Source organism: Hyla sarda, chromosome 1 (assembly GCF_029499605.1).
Source record: "Hyla sarda isolate aHylSar1 chromosome 1, aHylSar1.hap1, whole genome shotgun sequence".
In the NCBI taxonomy this organism is placed as follows: Eukaryota; Metazoa; Chordata; class Amphibia; order Anura; family Hylidae; genus Hyla; species Hyla sarda.
This window is the reverse complement of record NC_079189.1, coordinates 139,017,338-139,038,395: the sequence shown is the minus strand read 5'-3', so window position 1 is coordinate 139,038,395 and position 21,058 is coordinate 139,017,338. Positions and strand designations below refer to the sequence as shown.

The 21,058-nt window shown below is 46.0% G+C and overlaps 1 protein-coding gene across 3 annotated transcripts in view; it reads left to right on the top strand.

The window, feature by feature from the left end:
- NPY2R (neuropeptide Y receptor Y2) overlaps positions 1–21,058 on the top strand; it is a 104,847-nt gene that overhangs the window by 73,189 nt on the left and 10,600 nt on the right. For 2 of the 3 annotated variants that reach the window (XM_056562145.1, XM_056562155.1), the window contains exon 2: positions 1,770–1,867. The exons of the other annotated variant lie outside the window; for it this stretch is intronic. In XM_056562145.1, the coding sequence (XP_056418120.1) occupies positions 1,839–1,867 (29 nt within the window). In that variant the 5' untranslated portion in view covers positions 1,770–1,838. The remainder of the gene's footprint in view (positions 1–1,769; positions 1,868–21,058) is intronic. 3 annotated transcript variants of the gene reach the window in all.

The window sequence follows — 21,058 nt, the reverse complement described above, 5'->3', positions numbered from 1 at the left end:
ACAGTGTCCTTAAGAGATTAAACGTAGTAAAATCAAACAAAACCTGAACAAGTTGGGTATTGTGGTAATCCATACGACCTACAGAATAAAGATGTGTAATTTTTAACGAAAAGTGCACTGCATAGAAACTAAAGCTCCCAAATGTTCAAAATGGCTGTTTTGTATTTCACTTTCTCCCAACAAATATTTTTCACTGTAGATTTTGTGTTAAAATGAGTGCTGTAATAACAAAGTAAAGTTGGTGTCTTAAAAAACAAGCCCTCATATGGGTCTGTAGGTTGAAAATTAAAAATGTTCTGGCAATTATAAATCAAAGAGGAAGAAACTAAAGTGCAAAATGGAATAATTCCTGCATCTTTAAGGGGTTAATGACAGTAACATTCTTTAACCCCTTAACGACAAAGGACATATATTTACGTCCTCAGCCGGCTCCCGCGATATGCCGTGGGGTCACGCGGTGTCCCCGCGTCCTATCGTCTATCAACACTGACCGGCGCGTGTGAAGTGGAAGTGAAAGTGAAAGTAACCTGGCTGCTCAGTCGGGCTGTTCGGGATTGCCACGGTGAAATTGCGGCGTCCCGAACAGCTTACAGGAGACCGGGAGGGCCCTTACCTGCCTCCTCGGTGTCAGATCGATGAATGACTGCTCCGTGCCTGAGATAACAAGCGCCGATAACACTGATCACAGGCGTGTTAATACACGCCAGTGATCAGCATGAGAGATCAGTGTGTGCAGTGTTATAGGTCCCTATGGGAGAAATAAAAAAAGTAAAAAAAAAGTGTTAATAAAGGTCATTTAACCCCTTCCTTAATAAAAGTTTTTTTCCCATAAAAAATAATAAAACAGTGTAAATAAAAGTAAAAATAAACATATGTGGTATTACCGCGTGTGTGAATGTCCGAACCATAAAAACATATTGTTAATTAAACCGCATGGTCAATGGCGTACGCGCAAAAAAACTCCAAAGTCCAAAAAAGCGTATTTTGGTCACTTTTTATACCATTAAAAAATTTATAAAAAGTGATCAAGAAGTCTGATCAAAACAAAAATGGTACCGATAAAAACTTCAGATCATGGCGCAAAAAAGTCCTCATACCGCCCTGTACGTGGAAAAATAAAAAAGTTACAAGGGTCAGAAGAGGACATTTTTAAAGGTATAAATTTTCCTGCATGTAGTTATGATTTTTTCCCTAAATCAAACCTATATAAGTAGGGTATAATTTTAATCGTATGGACCTACAGAATAATGATAAGTTGTAATTTTTACCTAAATATGCACTGTGTAGAAACGGAAGCCCCCAAAATTTACAATGTGGCGTTTTTTCTTCGATTTTGTTGCACAATGATTTCTTTTTCCGTTTCGCCGTGAATTTTTGGGTAAAATTTCCCTGCAAAGTAGAATTGGTGATGCAAAAAATAAGCCATAATATGGATTTTTAGGTGGAAAATTGAAAGGGTTATGATTTTTAAAAGGTAAGGAGGAAAAAACGAAAGTGCAAAAACTGAAAAACCCTGCGTCCTTAAGGGGTTAATGTGTTATTAGAAAACTATGAGCGGTACTACAAGAAAAGGTATTGACTAATTCAACAATAATAATAGAAAAATAGTAATCAGTATCATCATTATTGCAGACATGCAGTATCAGTTCAAATTTTATGTCTGCCATTAGGCATTGCATGGTAAGCTTTTTGTGGCTAACATCACTAGGTGTACATTTTGTGACTTTTACTAGTTTTCCATCAGTCAGTATTCTTGTGTTTTTTTTCAGCAAACCCCTTTACCACGATAAGCAGAGGATCTCTGGTATGAGAGAGTACAAGAAAATATCTCTTGGCACATGATGTCTGAAGCCACTGGGCATTCAGTGTAAGTAACTGCAAAATGTTTTCTTTTTGTTCTAAGCCTCTCTTCGTGTGAGTGCTCCAAATTACTTTGGAAAAGACATACATTCTATTATATTTAAAGTATATACAGTCATGGCCGTAAATGGCATCCCTGAAATTTTTCTAGAAAATGAAGTATTTCTCACAGAAAAGAATTGCAGTAACACATGTTTTGCTATACACATGTTTATTCCCTTTGTGTGTATTGGAACTAAACCAAAAAAGGGAGGAAAAAAAGAAAATTGGACATAATGTCACACCAAACTCCAAAGATGGGCTGGACAAAATGATTGGCACCCTTTCAAATTTGTGGAAAAATAAGATTGTTTCAAGCATGTGATGCACACTAAACATGGACAACAGAAAGAGGAGAAGATAACTGTCTGAGGACTTGAGAACCAAAATTGTGGAAAAATATCAACAATCTCAAGGTTACAAGTCCATCTCCAGTGATCTAGATTTGCATTTGTCCACAGTGCGCAACATTATCAAGAAGTTTGCAACCCATGGCACTGTAGCGAATCTCCCTGTGCGTGGATGGAAGAGAAAAATTGATGAAAGGTGTCAATGCAGAATTGTCTGGATGGTGGATAAGCAGCCCCAAACAAGTTCCAAAGATATTCAAGCTGTCCTGCAGGCTCAGGGAACATCAGTGTCAGTATTAACTATTCATCGACATTTAAATGAAACGCTATGGCAGGAGACCCAGGAGGACCCCACTGCTGACACAGAGACATAAAAAAGCAAGACTACATTTTGCCAAAATGAACTTGAGTAAGCCAAAATCCTTCTGGGAAAATGTCTTGTGGACAGATGAGACCAAGATACAGCTTTTTTGTAAAGCACATCATTCTACTGTTTACCGAAAACAGAATGAGGCCTACAAAGAAAAAAACACAGTACCTACAGTGAAATATGATGGAGGCTCAATGGCGTTTTGGGGTTGTTTTGCTGCCTCTGGCACTGGGTGCCTTGAATGTGTGCAATGCATCATGAAATCTGAGGATTACCAATGGATTTTGGGTAGCACTGTACAGCCCAGTGTCAGAAAGCTGGGTTTGCATCCGAGATCTTGGGTCTTCCCGCAGGACAATGATCCCAAACATATGTCAAAAAGCACCGAGAAATGGATGGCAACAAAGCGCTAGAGAGTTCTGAAGTGGCCAGCAATGAGTCCAGATCAAAATCCCATTGATCTTAAAATTGCCCTTCCAATAAGAGAGACCTGAAGCAGTTTGCGATGGAAGAGAGGTGCAACATTTTGCTGAGAGGTTTAAGAAGCTTATTGATGGTTATAGGAAGCGACTGATTTCAGTTATTTTTTCAAAAGGGGGTGCAACCAAATATTAAGTTGAGGGTGCCGATAATTTTGTCCAGCCAACTTTTGGAGCTTGGTGTGACGTTATGTCCAATTAGCTTTTTTTCCTCCAACTGTGAGCCCTGCCCTCACAGCTGTCAATCAAGGAAGTGTGTCCATGACACAGGTGACTATGTTACTATGTTACACAGACCCATATGAGGGCTTGTTTTCTGCATCATCAATTTTACTTTGTAATGATATTACTCATTTTACCATAAAATGTATGGCGAAACAAAAAAAAACATTATTTATGTGGGGAAATTGTAACCACAATTTATGAAATTTAGGAAGGTTTTGTCTTCACTCTGTACTTTATGGTAAAAATTACATGTCTTCTTTCTTCTGTGAGTAAATACGATTAAAATGATACCCGTGTTATATTCTTCTCTATAATTGTACTGCTTTAAAAAAAATCTCAAACTATTTGAACAAAATTAGTATGTTTAAAATTGCCCTATTTTGACCACCTATAACTTTCAAATTTTTCTGTATAGGGGGCAGTATGAGGGCAAATTTATGTGCATAGTGATCTGTTGTTTTTATTGCTACTACTTTTGCTCATATTTTACTTTTTAATCACATTTTATTAACTTTTTTTTTAATAAAATGTGACAAAAAAGCAACAATTTTGAACTTTTTTTTTAACGTTTACGCTGTTCACCATACAGTATAATTAACATTATATTTTTTATAGTTGAGACATTTCTGCATGCGTTGTTCATTTATTTATTTTATGCTTTTTGGGGGTAAAATGGGAAAAAGGGGTGAATTCCATTTTTATTGGTGGAGGGGATTTTTCAAATTTTTTACTTTTTTTAAAACTTTTTTTTATGTCCCCATAGGCTAAAATTTATGGCAATCACTTCATTGCTAATACTGTTCAGTGCTCTGCATAGGGCATAGCACTGATCAGTATTATCGCGATCTTTTGCATTGATCACGGCATCTGAGGGGTTAATGGTGGACATCAGCGCTATGACTGATGTCCGCCATTACCGGCGGGTCCCTGGCTGCTGATAGCAGCTGGGACCTGCAGTGCATGACGCTAGCACCGATCCAGTGCTTGCGGTAATTACAGAGCGCAAATGTACGTCATGGTGCGTTAAGTACCACGGCACCATGATGTACATTTACGTCCATTGTCCTTAAGAGGTTAAAGGGGTTATTTCTACAAATAGGGCTTCTATCTATGAGCTGTAGGAGGTATTGCAAAACCATTGGAAAAAACATTGAGTAAGATGAGTTTGTACTAAACATTTAGTTTTTTTTATAAAGCAAATAAACATGACATTATTAAAGTAACACATTATTAGTAAAAACAGAGTAAAACAGAAAAATCCTTATAAAGAATTTTAGTGCTAGTGTCAAGATGCAGTAAAGGCAGTCGAAACCTCAAAAGAGGAGTCACCCCTCTTCATCCTTTAATAAAAACTGCCTTTCAACATAGAAACGAATACCGTATATACTCGAGTATAAGCCGACCCGAGTATAAGCCGAGACCCCTAATTTCAACCCAAAATCCCAGGAAAAGTTATTGACTCGAGTATAAGCCTAGGGTGGGAAATACCTCATCCCCCCCTGTCATCATCCAGACCCGTCATTAACATCCTCATCATCATCCCCTTGTCATCATCCCACACATCCCCCCTTCATCATCCCCTTATCATCCCACACATCCCCCCTTCATCATCCCCTTGTCATCATCCCACACATCCCCCCTTCATCATCCCCTTATCATCCCGCACATCCCCCCTTCATCATCCCCTTATCATCCCACACATCCCCCCTTCATCATCCCCTTGTCATCATCCCACACATCCCCCCTTCATCATCCCCTTATCATCCCACACATCCCCCCTTCATCATCCCCTTATCATCCCACACATCCCCCCTTCATCATCCCCTTATCATCCCGCACATCCCCCCTTCATCATCCCCTTATCATCCCACACATCCCCCCTTCATCATCCCCTTGTAATCATCCCACACCCCCCCCTTCATCATCCCCACCCCCCTTCATCATCCCCACACCCCCCCCCTTCATCATCCTCTTCTCATCATTCGCCCTCAGTGGTCTTCAACCTGCGGACCTCCAGAGGTTTCAAAACTACAACTCCCAGCAAGCCCGGGCAGCCATCGGCTGTCCGGGCTTGCTGGGAGTTGTAGTTTTGAAACCTCCGGAGGTCCGCAGGTTGAAGACCACTGCGGCCTTCAACATCATCCAGCCCCCTCTCACCCCCTTTAGTTCTGAGTACTCACCTCTGCTCGGCGCTGGTCCGGTCCTGCAGGGCTGTCCGGTGAGGAGGTGGTCCGGTGAGGAGGTGGTCCGGGCTGCTATCTTCACCGGGGGCGCCTCTTCTCCGCGCTTCCGGCCCGGAATAGAGGCGTTGCCTTGACAATGACGCAGAAGTACGTTGGCAATGAACGCACCTCTGCGTCGTTGTCACGGCAACGTGACTATTCTGAGGCCGGGCCCGAAGCGCTTAGAAGAGGCGCCCCCGGTGAAGATAGCAGCCCGGAACCACTATGCCACCGGACCACCTCCTCTCCGGACAGCCCTGCAGGACCGGACCAGCGCCGAGCGGAGGTGAGTACTCAGAACTAAAGGGGGTGAGAGGGGGCTGGATGATGTTGAAGGCCGCAGTGGTCTTCAACCTGCGGACCTCCGGAGGTTTCAAAACTACAACTCCCAGCAAGCCCGGACAGCCGATGTCTGCCCGGGCTTGCTGGGAGTTGTAGTTTTGAAACCTCTGGAGGTCCGCAGGTTGAAGACCACTGCGGGTGGGGGAGTTCACTCGAGTATAAGCCGAGGGGGGTGTTTTCAGCACGAAAAATCGTGCTGAAAAACTCGGCTTATACTCGAGTATATACGGTAAGTCTATATTCTAATTAATTACATATTTAACCTGGTTGTATATTTTATTGAAAAAAAATTAAATGTAAAAACTACTTTTACATCAACATACCCAAGAATACATGCCAGGGTTGGTGTCACCTGATGAGGTAAAAAATGGTGTCACCCCAAATCATACCCCTCCCAAAGAATTTTTTTTTGCCTGTTGTGACAGACGCCAGTGGTGTAGCTTGTTGCGGAAAATTATTTCCATTATAATAATCAAATATACAAATTGCCACAGAATGGGACAGTGCTAGAGAAGTTTTAACCATTAAAAACTAAAGCTCTCAGTAAGCAGTGGTGAGGCTATGCTGGGAGTTGTTGTTTCACCCATCATAACTGCAGAACTTAAAAGTGACTACATCTCTTATGGGATAGTCAGGCAGTATACATAATGATATCAGTGACTACAGGTGACATCTTCTCTATAGTCTTCCCTCATCTAATTCAGATGGTACATACCACCGGGTCCAGCTAAATCTTCTCTCTGCAGAATGTGACGCCCAATTGTCATTGGCTCTTCACTATGTCAGCGCATTCTAATCCTTTATATCAGGGGTGTCAAACTCAAATTCATCGGGGGCCGCATCAGCAGTTTGGTCACCCTCAAAGGGCCGGTTGTATCTGTAGGACCCTTCCCCCCCCCCCCCCACATACCGTATATGCCGGGGTATAAGACGACTGGGTGTATAAGACGACCCCCAAATTTTACAGTTAAAATGAAGAGTTTGGGATATACTCGCCATATAAGACTACCCCTCCTACCGCAATGTACAGTACTGGAGACATTAAAATATGCCATCTAAAGCTGCTATCAAAAGTGCTTCTTAAGTGTGACATCAAGAATTATACCAGAATTGAACCAGAAGGGAACAAAAGTAAGTCACTCTTTTTCAGAAAAAAAAAACAAAAAACAAACATGCACTCACTTATTACTTACATCATTCATTGTGATACATTTTCTCTTATATCCCCCACCGATTTCTCCAGTTGACTCTATATACATCTGTCCATGCCTTCCCTCACCTATGTATTGCTCGCATGCACTGCTCACCATCATAAACCACCCAAAGTCACCTCATTCCATGGTACAGCACAGAAGTCGCTTCATCACTTCACCCAGCCATCTGCTCTCCCTCTTCTTTCTTCTGCTTTTAGCTGCTGGGGACATTGCTCCTAACCCTGGCCCACCTTTCACGAATATTTGCTCTACACTACCTGCCTCTTGTGGAACCACTACAAACTTTAACTGCGCTCATCTAAACTCTCGATTTGTGTGCAATAAGCTCACCCAGATTCATGACTTATTTCTCACTAATTCTCTTAATCTGCTGGCTCTCACAGAAACATGGATACAACCATCTGACACTGCTTCTCTCGCTGCTTTATCTTATGGTGACCTTCACTTTTCCCATACCCCTAGATCTGACACCAGGCATGGTGGAGGAGTTGGGGTGCTTCTAGCCCCACAATGCACTTTTCAAGTCATCCCCCCATTACCCTCACTCACATTTCCCTCTTTTGAGGTCCACACCCTCAGGCTCTTCCGCCCATTGTCTCTCAGAGTGGCGGTCATCTATCGTCCTCCTGGTTCTCCCCCAAATGTTCCTGGATCATTTTGCCACCTGGCTCCCTCACTTTCTTTCCTCAGAAACACCTACACTCATCATGGGTGATTTTAATATCCTCATTGATACCCCAATCTCCTCTTCGGCCTCACGGCTTCTGTCTCTAACCTCCTCCTTTGCCCTTTCACAGCTTACTTACTCTCCCACACACAAAGATGGGAATACACTGGACTTGATCTTCTCTAGACTTTGCTCTGTCTCTAAATTCACTAATTCTCCTTTTGAGCTCTCTGACCACAACCTTCTCTCTTTCTCTATCAGTAACTAATATCCTCTTCCAGACACTCCAACCTTGTACACTTACAGAAACCTGCGCGCCATAAACACTAGTCAATTTATAGACATTCTACAATCTTCACTATCACCAATCTCTTCTCTCTCCTGCCCTAATCTAGCAGCCAAACATTACCATGACACCCTAAAGTCTACCCTGGATCAAATGGCACCCTCTAAAACACGAACCTCCCGACACAGACGGCAGCAACCCTGGCACACGCTAACAACCCGCTTTCTCAGGCGATGCTCTAGGTGTGCTGAACATCAGCTGTCACCTAACTAAAATCTTTAACCTCTCCCTCTCTTCTGGGGTGTTTCCCTCCTCCTTCAAACACTCTATCATAACCCCACTATTGAAAAAAAACATCTTTGGACCCGTCCTGTGCAGCCAACTATCGACCCGTCTCAAATCTCCCCTTTATCTCCAAACTCCTGGAACGCTTGGTCTACTCCCGCCTTATCCGCTATCTCTCCAAGAACTCTCTCCTTGACCCCTTACAGTCTGGTTTCCGCTCCCTTCACTCCACAGAAACGGCCCTAACCAAAGTCACTAACGATCTTCTGACGGCCAAATCAAATGGCAATTTATCTTTACTGATTCTCTTGGACCTGTTTGTGGCTTTTGACACTGTGGATCACCAACTCCTCCTCAGTAGTCTCCGCTCCATCGGTCTCAAGGATTCTGCTCTCGCCTGGTTTTCCTCCTATCTCTCTGGCCGCTTCTTAAGCGTCTCGTTTTCTGGCTCTACTTCTTCTCCTCTTCCCCTTGCTGTCGGGGTTCCCCAGGGATCGGTCCTGGGTCCTCTACTCTTTTCACTCTACACATCCCCCATTGGAAAAACAATCAGTAGATTTGGTTTCCAGTACCACCTCTACACTGATGACACCCAACTCTATACCTCCTCCGCCAACATCACCCCTGCACTCCTACAGAATACCAGTGACTGTCTCTCTGCCGTCTCAGACATCATGTCCTCTTTATATCTGAAACTAAATCTTTCTAAAACTGAACTTTTTGTCTTTTCTCCATCAACTGATACTGTACCTAACCCTGACATTTCCATCTTGGTATGTGGTACTACCATAACTCCCGGGCAGCAGGCTCGCTGTCTTGGAGTTATACTTGACTCTGATCTGTTTTTCACTCCCCATATTCATTCTCTTTCACGTTCTTGTCACCTGCATCTCAAAAACATTTCAAGAATCCGCCCATTTCTCACTACTGAAACTGCTAAAACTCTCATTATTGCTTTGATTCACTCCCGCCTCAACTACTGTAACTCTTTACTAATAGGCCTTCCTTTCTCCAAACTCTCTCCTCTCCAGTCCATCCTTAATGCCACAGCCAGACTCATCTTCCTCTCCAGCCGCTACACCGACGCCTCCTCCCTGTGCCAGTCACTACACTGGTTACCAATTCAGTCCAGAATACAGTACAAAATCCTCAGTCTCACACACAAAGCTCTCCACAATGCTGCACCTCCCTACATCTCCTCTCTCATCTCTGTCTACCATCCTACACGTTCTCTCCGATCTGCTAATGACCTCACACTAACATCTTCTATAATCCGAACTTTTCACTCCCGTCTCCAAGACTTCACTCATGCTGCACCGGTTCTCTGGAATGCTATCCCTCAATCCCTCAGACTCAACAACAACATCCATAGTTTCATTTTATGTCTGATACTTGTCTTTGTTTGTACCCCATAATTGTAAGCGCTGCGGAATCTGTAGGCGCTATATAAATAAATAAATAAGTTCCCCCCACATTAGGTAGGCACCATGTTCCCCCACATTAGTAGTCAGCATGTTCCCCCACATTAGGTTGGCAGTATAGTTCCCCCCACATTAGGTAGGCAGTATAGTTCTCCCCACATTAGGTAGGTAGCATGTTCCCCCACATTAGTTGGCAGCATGTTCCCCCACATTAGGTTGGCAGTATAGTTCCCCCCACATTAGGTTGGCAGTATAGTTCCCCCCTCATTAGGTTTGCAGTATAATTCCCCCCACATTAGGTTGGCAGTATAGTTCCCCCCACATTAGGTAGGCAGTATAGTTCCCCCCACATTAGTTGGCAGCATGTTCCCCCACATTAGGTTGGCAGTATAGTTCCCCCCACATTAGGTTGGCAGTATAGTTCCCCCCACATTAGGTTGGCAGTATAGTTCCCTCTACATTAGGTAGGCAGCGTGTTCCCCCACATTAGTTGGCAGCATGTTCCCCCACATTAGTTGGCAGTATAGTTCCCCCCACATTAGGTTGGCAGCACCCCCCCTCCCTCCCTCCCCACAGACATACAGCCTCCAGCCATATACAGTGTATGGCTGGAGGCTGTATGTCTGTGTGCTGTCCCCACTGTGATCCGGTCACTGCTCCTCCGGCCCGGGGTCACAATCTACTGCTATGGCCTATGGACCATAGCAGTAGGTGCCAGGACCAGTCGAGCGGTGACTGGAATGCTGAAGAAGATAATGCGCCGCTGATCACTTACCAGGCCCCGGCCGGCGCGCGTCCGGCGATGATCCTGCCATCCTCCTGGTCCTCCCGCGGAGGACCAGGAGGACCGAAGGAGGATCGCTAGAGTGCAGACGTTCTCTGGCTTGTATGCTGCCGCACATGCGCTGAAGAGGTGGCTTTCTTGTGTCAAAAAAAGCATTAAAAAAAAGATAATAAAAGGTGAAGGCTGGCGGCCGGCGGCGGCTACGCGGGCCACATGACGAGATCTGGCAGGCCTTGTGTTTGACACCTGTGCTTTATATGAAAACAATAATCATTACAACCCTTCTACATACTGTGCTCTCTGAATATAATACTGCTAAACACTGTTCCTTCCGAATATAATACTGCCACACACTGTACCCTCTGAATATAATACTGCCACACACTGTACCCTCTAAATATAATACTGCCACACACTGTAACCTTTCAATATAATACTGCCACACACTGTACCATCTGAATATAATACTGCCACGCACTGTACCCTTTCAATATAATATTGCCACACACTGTACCCTCTAAATATAATACTGCCACACACTGTTCCTTTTCAATATAATACTGCCACACACTATACCCTCTGAATATAATACTGCCACACACTGTACCCTCTAAATATTATACTGCCATACACTGTACCCTTTGAATATTATACTGCCACACACTGTACCCTCTGAAAATAATACTATCACACACTGATTAAACTTGAATATACAATCTCTGGCCTGCAAGAGGCCACTATATACTCCCAGTTAATGCTTAAACCTATTATTATATGTCACTTGATAAGGGGGGAGGTACCTTAAAACATAACTTTTATTGTATCTATATAAAAGCAACACCATACCAAATCAATAAAGTGCTCAAAGGTTTCCTTTGGTGATGGAAATCTTTGAGCATGTTATTGATTTGGTATGGTGTTGCTTTTATGTAGATTCAATAAAAGTTATGTTTTAAGGTTCTACCACACACTGCACTCTTTGAATATAATATTACCACACACTGTACCCTCTGAATATAATGCTACCACACACTGTACCCTCTAAATATAATACTGGCACACACTGTACCCTCTGAATATAAGACTATCACACACTGCACTCTCAGAATATGCTCTGAATACTCTCTGCACTGTCCTGAGCCCACACATAATAATTAGGCCCCGTCCTGTTCCCCCCCACATAATAATGCCTCGTCCTGTTCCCCCCACATAATAATTCCCTCTGTCCTATGCCCCCACATATAATACTAATGCCCTCGTCCCCCCCCAAGTAACCCTGTGCCCCTAACATATAATTCCCCATGCCATGTGCTACATATAATGCCCCCTGTCCTGTGTCCCTCACATATAATACCCCGTCATATATGCCCCTCTCTATAATGCCCCCATCATGTGCCCCTCTCATGTAATGCCCCCTGTCATGTCCCCCTCTCATATAATGCCCCATCATGTGCCCCTCACTTATAATGTCCCATGTCCTGTGCTTCTCACATGTAATGCTCCCTGTTCTGTTCCATTGACATAAAATGCCCCCTGTTCTGTGCCCCTTACATAAAATCCCACCTGTCCTGTGCTCCTCAGATATAATGCCCTCTGTAATGTGCCCCTCAGATAAAATGCCCCCTGTAATGTGCCCCTCAGATATAATGCCTCCTGGGATGTGCCCCTCACTTATAATATCCCCTGTCATGTGCCCCTCTCATAATGCCACCTCCTGTGCCCTCACTTATAATGCCCCCTGTCCTTTGCCCTCCACATAAAATGCCCCCTGTTCTGTGCCCCTTACATGAAATGCCCCCTTTCCTGAGACCCTCAGATATAATTCCCCCTGTAATGTTCCCCTCAGATATAATGCCCCCTGTAATGTGCCCCTCACTTATAATGCCCCCTGTAATGTTCCCCTCTCATATAATGTCCTGTCATGTGCCCCTCACATATAATGCCCCCTGTTCTGTGCCACTGATATAAAATGCTCCCTGTTCTGTGTCCCTTACATTAAATGCCCCCTGTCCTGCATTTCAAAAATGTTCCCAGGAGCATATATATCTAGCACGTGATGTAAGGCTGCTTTCACACTATAAAAATTCTTCCGTTACAAACGTCCGTTAGAAAAGCCCTGGTAAACAGCCATTAAACAATCCCATTAAAGTCTATGGGTTTTTTCGATTATCCTTTATGACCCATTATAGTCCGTCATGAATAACGGCCATTAGTTGTGACGGAAGAAATAAAGGCACATGCACTAATTTTTCTTCTGTCACAAGAAACGGGTAAATTAACGGCCGTTATTTTTAACATTGAAGTCTATGGCTGACGGATGAGCCTTTATGTCATCCGTTTGCACACAGTTTATTATATCAGTTATTACTTCTGAGCATGCTCAGAAGAGGTGACATCAGCAGACTCCTGCAGTGCTGAGGGAGGACTACTGCTCCCATCATGGAACAGACTTGTTTCCATGATGGGAGTAGTAATTCCCCGGCTGCGGGAGTCTGCAGACAGCTCGGGAGGCTAGATTAGTGTTTGTACTACAACCCCCATCATGGAACAGAGTCTGTGATGATGGGGGTTGTAGTACAGGGGCTGAGGGATTGATTGCACCAGGTTTCACTTCTGAGACCCGATGCAATCAAAAGTTATTAAGCAGGGGAGCGGGCGGCATGGTCCGCAACCCTGCGATTTATCAGTGTGTTTTAACTTTCATTTTTGAATCCCCCGCGGGGAGCCCTGAATGGCCGATCAGGGCTCTCAGCGAGAGATTGAAAAATGAACTTTGAGAGTAGCAGGGGCCAAAGAGCACTGTGGGGGGCAAGATATATAGCGCTGCAGAGGGGGGGGGGGCAGACATATAGCCTATACATCTAGCGCATTAGATATGATCCCCGCCTGCGCATTGAATGCATACCCGCTGGCGCATAAAATATTTACCCCCCGCCTGCGCATTAAATAAATAACCCTGCAGCGCATGTATATGTGCCCTCGCAGCTCTTCTATATACATATGCCCCTACTGCCGTATGAATGAAAAGTATTTCTATTAGCAGTGCATAGAGCCTGCTCCCGGCACTATGCGCTGCTAATAGAAATACCTTTCATTCATATGGCAGCAGGGCAGGGGTCAAGTCCTGGGGAAAAAAAGTGCAGGAACTCACCTAAGATTTCCACCCAAGGGCTGGCCCTGCAGAACTCCTGCTAATAGGAATGGTGTTCCTGCTCTGGAAAAAATGAAGGAACTCAGTTCCCTCGCGTTCCTGCAGGACTTGAGCCCTGCAGCAGGAGTATATGTATGTAGAAGCACTGGGGGGGGCAGATAACGCTATATGTCTGCCCCCCCCCCCCCCCCAGTGCATCTATATACATATACCCCTGCTGCCGTATGAATGAAAGGTATTTCTATTAGCAGAGCATAGTGTCAGGAGCCGGCTCTATTCGCTGCTAATAGAAACACTTTTCATTCATGCGGCGGCAGGAGCATGTGTATATAGAAGAGCTGTGGGGGGCAGACAAATAGCATTATCTGTCCCCCCAGTGCTTCTACATACATATACCCCTGCTGCCATATGAATGAAAGGTATTTCTATCAGCAGCGCATAGTGCTGGGAGCTGGCTCTATGCGCTGCTAATAGAAATACTTTTCATTCATACGGCGGCAGGGGTATATGTATATAGAAGAGCTGTGGGGGGCAGACAAATAGCGTTATCTGCCCCCCACAGCGCTTCTATATACATATGCCACTACAGCACTATGTATGAAAAGTATTTCTATCAGCAGCATCGGGTGGCCGATACTGCTGCTAGAATGCTTTTCACATATAGCGTTGCAGTGGCATAGGTATATAGAAGCATACACATGCGCTGCGGGGGTATATATTTAATGCACCGGCGGGGGTATATATTTAATGCGCAGGCAGGGGTCCTATCTAATGTGCTGCTGGGGGGCTAGATATATAGGCTATATATCTGCCCCCTCTGCAGCGCTATATATCTTGCCCCCCACAGAGATTTTAATATAGATATGGCCCCTGCTAATCCCAAAGTTCATTTTTCAATCTCTCGCTGAGAGCCCTGATTGGCTCCTCAGTACCGGCCATTCAGGGCACCCCGCGGGGGATTCAAAAATGAGAGTTAAAACACACTATACATCGCAGGGTTGCGGAGCATGCCGCCTGCTCCCCTGCTTATTAACTTTTGATCGCATCGGGTCTCAGAAGTGAAACCCGGTGCGATCAATCCCTCAGCCCCTGTACTACAACCCCCATTATGGAACAGAGTCTGTTCCATGATGGGGGTAGTAGTACAAGCACTAATGTAGCCTCCCCAGCTGTCTGCAGACTCCTGCAGCCAGGGAATTACTACTCCCATCATGGAAACAAGTCTGTTCCATTATGGGAGCAGTAGTAGTCCCGACTGTGGAAGTCTGTAGGCAGAGGTGTTTTCCCATACATGAGGGACAACTGGTCTTAACGGATGAATATTTATTTCTTTATTTCATCTGTTATTAAACGTCCGTTTTTACACAGAAAACAGACATTTAATAACGGATGAATGCTCATAGTGTGAAAGCAGCCTAAGTGAGCTGGATCTGTCCTATATCTAGGACATTTAGCATCAGTACATACCTGTGACATTCTATGAACCTTATGCAACAGATACGCTGTAGGTGAAGTAGAACATGGGCCTCACTAGTGGAGAACTGAGGAACGAAGGACAGAACTATTTCATACTAATGTCATTTTACCTTTATCGTGGTCCCTCTTTATCTTATCAAGAAGCAAATAGTCAATTAGCAAGAACATATAGAAGCAAGGAAATTCAGTCCCTTTCTGACTAGAAATAAATAGAAGTAGTAAGATTAGTAGAGATTAATAGTAAATGTTTGTGGCTTACAGATTTGTCATACTTGTAAATACTGGTAGAACATCCTGTAAGACAGAGAAATTCTCCCCCAGAAGCTTTTGGAAACTTTTCAAAACATTGCTACAATCTGCAAAAATAGCAAAAAAAAAATAAAAATTACAAAAAGCTGACTTAGGCTGGGTTCACACTACGTTTTCTCCCATACGGGAGCGCATACGGCAGGGGGGAGCTAAAACCTCGCGCTCCCGTATGCCACCGTATGCGCTCTCGTATGCGCTCTCGTATGTCACTCATTTCAATGAGCCGGCCGGAGTGAAATGTTCGGTCCGGTCGGCTCATTTTTGCGCCGTATGCGCTTTTACAACCGGACCTAAAACTGTGGTCAACCACGGTTTTAGGTCCGGTTGTAAAAGCGCATACGGCGCAAAAATGAGCCGACCGGACCGAACGTTTCACTCCGGCCGGCTCATTGAAATGAATGACATACGGGAGCGCATACGGTGACATACGGGAGCGCGAGGTTTTAGCTCCCCCCTGCCGTATGCGCTCCCGTATGGGAGAAAACGTAGTGTGAACCCACCCTAACATGGACCAATACTTAAAAATACTTTAAAATTGAGAGGTACATTTTCCTTTTGCTGAGCTCAGCAATATTGGGAAGCCTCGTGAATGGAGCACTGGGTCTGTGCCAAATAATAGTAAACTGCATAATGTACATGTCACGATGCCGGCTGGCAGGTAGTGGATCCTCTGTGCCAGAGAGGGATTGGCGTGGACCGTGCTAGAGGATCGGTTCTAAGTCACTACTGGTTTTCACCAGAGCCCGCCGCAAAGCGGGATGGTCTTGCTGCGGCGGTAGTGACCAGGTCGTATCCCCTAGCAACGGCTCAACCTCTCTGGCTGCTGAAGATAGGCGCGGTACAAGGGAGTAGACAGAAGCAAGGTCGGACGTAGCAGAAGGTCGGGGCAGGCAGCAAGGATCGTAGTCAGGGGCAACGGCAGAAGGTCTGGAATCACAGGCAAGGAACACACAAGGAACGCTTTCACTGGCACTAGGGCAACAAGATCCGGCGAGGGAGTGAAGGGGAAGTGAGGTGATATAGGGAAGTGCACAGGTGTAAACACTAATTGGAACCACTGCACCAATCAGCGGTGCAGTGGCCCTTTAAATCGCAAAGACCCGGCGCGCGCGCGCCCTAGGGAGCGGGGCCGCGCGCGCCGGGACAGAACTGACGGGGAGCGAGTAAGGTACGGGAGCCGGGGTGCGCATCGCGAGCGGGCGCTACCCGCATCGCGAATCGCATCCCGGCCGGAGGTGGTAACGCAGCGCCCCGGGTCCGTGGAACCGACCGGGGCGCTGCAGTGAGGGAAGTGTAGCGAGCGCTCCGGGGAGGAGCGGGGACCCGGAGCGCTCGGCGTAACAGTACCCCCCCCCTTGGGTCTCCCCCTCTTCTTGGGGCCTGAGAACCTGAGGATCAGACTTTTGTCCAGGATATTGTCCTCAGGTTCCCAGGACCTCTCTTCTGGACCACAACCCTCCCAATCCACTAAAAAAAAAGTTCTTCCCCTGACCTTTTTAGAGGCCAAAATCTCTTTGACAGAGAAGATGTCCGAGGAGCCGGAAACAGGAGTGGGAGGAACAGATTTAGGAGAAAAACGGTTGAGGATGAGAGGTTTAAGAAGAGAGACGTGAAAGGCATTAGGGATACGAAGAGAAGGAGGAAGAAGAAGTTTGTAAGAGACAGGATTAATTTGACACAAAACTTTAAAAGGACCAAGATAGCGTGGTCCCAACTTATAGCTCGGGACACGGAAACGGACATATTTAGCGGAGAGCCATACCTTGTCTCCAGGGGAAAAAATGGGAGGAGCTCTTCTTTTCTTATCTGCGAATCTCTTCATGCGAGAAGAAGCCTGTAAGAGAGAATTTTGGGTCTCTTTCCATATGGTGGAAAGATCACGAGAAATTTCATCCACAGCGGGCAGACCAGAGGGCAAGGGGGTAGGGAGGGGGGGAAGAGGGTGACGGCCGTACACCACGAAAAACGGAGATTTGGAGGAAGATTCAGAGATTCTGAAATTATACGAGAATTCGGCCCAAGGTAGAAGATCTGCCCAGTCATCCTGGCGGGAGGAAACAAAATGTCGTAAATAGTCACCCAAGATCTGGTTAATTCTCTCTACTTGTCCATTGGATTGAGGATGGTATGCAGAAGAAAAATTTAATTTAATCTTGAGTTGTTTACAGAGAGCCCTCCAGAATTTAGACACAAATTGGACGCCTCTATCCGAGACGATCTGTGTAGGCAACCCGTGAAGACGAAAAATGTGTACAAAAAATTGTTTAGCCAACTGAGGCGCTGAAGGAAGACCAGGAAGAGGGATGAAATGTGCCATTTTGGAGAATCGATCAACGACCACCCAAATAACAGTGTTGCCATGGGATGGGGGTAAGTCAGTAATAAAATCCATACCAATCAGAGACCAAGGTTGTTCGGGGACAGGTAGAGGATGAAGAAAACCAGCGGGCTTCTGGCGAGGAGTCTTATCCCGGGCACAGATAGTGCAGGCTCGCACAAAGTCCACCACATCAGTCTCTAGAGTCGGCCACCAATAGAAGCGAGAGATGAGTTGCACAGATTTCTTGATGCCCGCATGACCTGCGAGATGGGAGGAGTGACCCCATTTGAGGATCCCAAGGCGTTGGCGTGGAGAAACAAAGGTCTTTCCTGGAGGAGTTTGCCTGATGGAGGCTGGAGAAGTGGAAATCAGGCAGTCAGGAGGAATGATGTGTTGAGGAGAGAGTTCAATTTCAGAGGCATCTGAGGAACGAGAGAGAGCATCGGCCCTAATGTTTTTATCAGCAGGCCGAAAGTGAATTTCAAAATTAAATCGGGCAAAGAACAGAGACCACCTGGCCTGACGAGGATTCAGCCGTTGGGCAGACTGGAGGTAGGAGAGGTTCTTGTGATCGGTGTAAATAATAACTGGAAATCTTGATCCCTCCAGCAGATGCCTCCATTCCTCAAGTGCTAATTTAATGGCTAGAAGCTCTCGATCCCCGATGGAGTAGTTCCTCTCCGCCGGAGAGAAGGTCCTGGAAAAAAAACCACAAGTAACAGCATGCCCGGAAGAGTTTTTTTGTAGAAGGACAGCTCCAGCTCCCACTGAGGAGGCATCAACCTCCAATAGGAAGGGTTTAGATGGGTCAGGTCTGGAGAGCACGGGAGCCGAAGAAAAGGCAGACTTGAGTCGTTTAAAGGCGTCTTCCGCTTGAGGAGGCCAAGACTTGGGATCGGCATTTTTTTTTGTTAAAGCCACAATAGGAGCCACAATGGTAGAAAAATGTGGAATAAATTGCCTGTAATAATTGGCGAACCCCAAAAAACGTTGGATGGCACGGAGTCCGGAGGGGCGTGGCCAATCTAAGACGGCAGAGAGTTTATCTGGGTCCATTTGTAGTCCCTGGCCAGAGACCAAGTATCCTAGAAAAGGAAGAGATTGGCATTCAAACAGACATTTCTCTATTTTGGCATAGAGTTGATTATCACGAAGTCTCTGAAGAACCATACGGACATGCTGGCGGTGTTCTTCAAGATTGGCAGAAAAAATCAGGATATCGTCCAGATATACAACAACACAGGAGTATAGTAGATCACGAAAAATTTCATTAACAAAGTCTTGGAAGACGGCAGGGGCGTTGCATAGACCAAAGGGCATGACCAGATACTCAAAGTGTCCATCTCTGGTGTTAAATGCCGTTTTCCATTCATCCCCCTCTCTGATGCGGATGAGATTATAAGCACCTCTTAAGTCCAGTTTGGTAAAAATATGGGCACCTTGGAGACGATCAAAGAGTTCAGAGATGAGGGGTAGGGGGTAGCGGTTCTTAACCGTGATTTTATTAAGACCGCGGTAGTCAATGCAAGGACGTAGAGAGCCATCTTTTTTGGACACAAAGAAAAATCCGGCTCCGGCAGGAGAGGAGGATTTACGGATAAAGCCCTTTTTTAAATTTTCTTGGACGTATTCAGACATGGCAAGAGTCTCTGGGACGGACAGAGGATAGATTCTGCCCCGGGGTGGAGTAGTGCCCGGGAGGAGGTCAATGGGACAATCATAAGGCCTGTGAGGAGGTAGAGTCTCAGCTTGTTTTTTGCAAAAAACGTCCGCAAAGTCCATATAGGCCTTAGGGAGACCGGTTACATGAGGAAGCACAGGGACACGGCAAGGTTTACTGGGAACCGGTTTTAAGCAGTCCTTGGAACAAGAGGGCCCCCAACTCTTGATCTCCCCAGTGGACCAATCCAGGATTGGGGAATGGAGTTGAAGCCAGGGAAGTCCAAGAAGGATTTCAGAAGTGCAATTGGGGAGGACCAACAGTTCAATCCTCTCGTGATGAGATCCGATGCACATTAGAAGGGGCTCCGTGCGGAAACGTATAGTACAGTCCAATCTTTCATTGTTTACACAATTGATGTAGAGGGGTCTGGCGAGACTGGTCACCGGGATGTTGAACCTGTTGACGAGAGAGGCTAAGATGAAATTTCCTGCAGATCCAGAGTCCAAGAAGGCCACAGCAGAGAAGGAGAAGGCAGAGGCAGACATCCGCACAGGCACAGTAAGACGTGGAGAAGCAGAGTAGACATCAAGGACTGTCTCACCTTTGTGCGGAGTCAGCGGACGTCTTTCCAGGCGGGGAGGACGGATAGGACAATCCTTCAGGAAGTGTTCGGTACTAGCACAGTACAGGCAGAGATTCTCCATGCGGCGTCGTGTCCTCTCTTGGGGTGTCAGGCGAGACCGGTCGACCTGCATAGCCTCCACGGCGGGAGGCACAGGAACAGATTGCAGGGGACCAGAGGAGAGAGGAGCCGGGGAGAAGAAACGCCTCGTGCGAACAGAGTCCATATCCTGGCGGAGCTCCTGACGCCGTTCGGAAAAACGCATGTCAATGCGAGTGGCAAGATGGATGAGTTCATGTAGGTTAGCAGGGATTTCTCGTGCGGCCAGAACATCTTTAATGTTGCTGGATAGGCCTTTTTTAAAGGTCGCGCAGAGTGCCTCATTATTCCAGGATAATTCTGAAGCAAGGGTACGGAACTGTACGGCATACTCGCCAACGGAAGAATTACCCTGGACCAGGTTCAACAGGGCAGTCTCAGCAGAAGAGGCTCGGGCAGGTTCCTCAAAGACACTTCGAATTTCCGAGAAGAAGGAGTGTACAGAGGCAGTGACGGGGTCATTGCGGTCCCAGAGCGGTGTGGCCCAAGCCAGGGCTTTTCCAGACAGCAGGCTGACTACGAAAGCCACCTTAGACCTTTCAGTGGGGAACTGGTCCGACATCATCTCCAAGTGTAATGAACATTGGGAAAGAAAGCCACGGCAAAACTTAGAGTCCCCATCAAATTTATCCGGCAAGGATAGTCGTATTCCAGAAGCGGCCACTCGCTGCGGAGGAGGTACAGGAGCTGGCGGAGGAGATGATTGCTGGAGCTGTGGTAGTAACTGTTGTAGCATAACAGTCAGTTGAGACAGCTGTTGGCCTTGTTGCGCAATCTGTTGTGACTGCTGGGCGACCACCGTGGTGAGGTCAGCGACAACTGGCAGAGGAACTTCAGCGGGATCCATGGCCGGATCTACTGTCACGATGCCGGC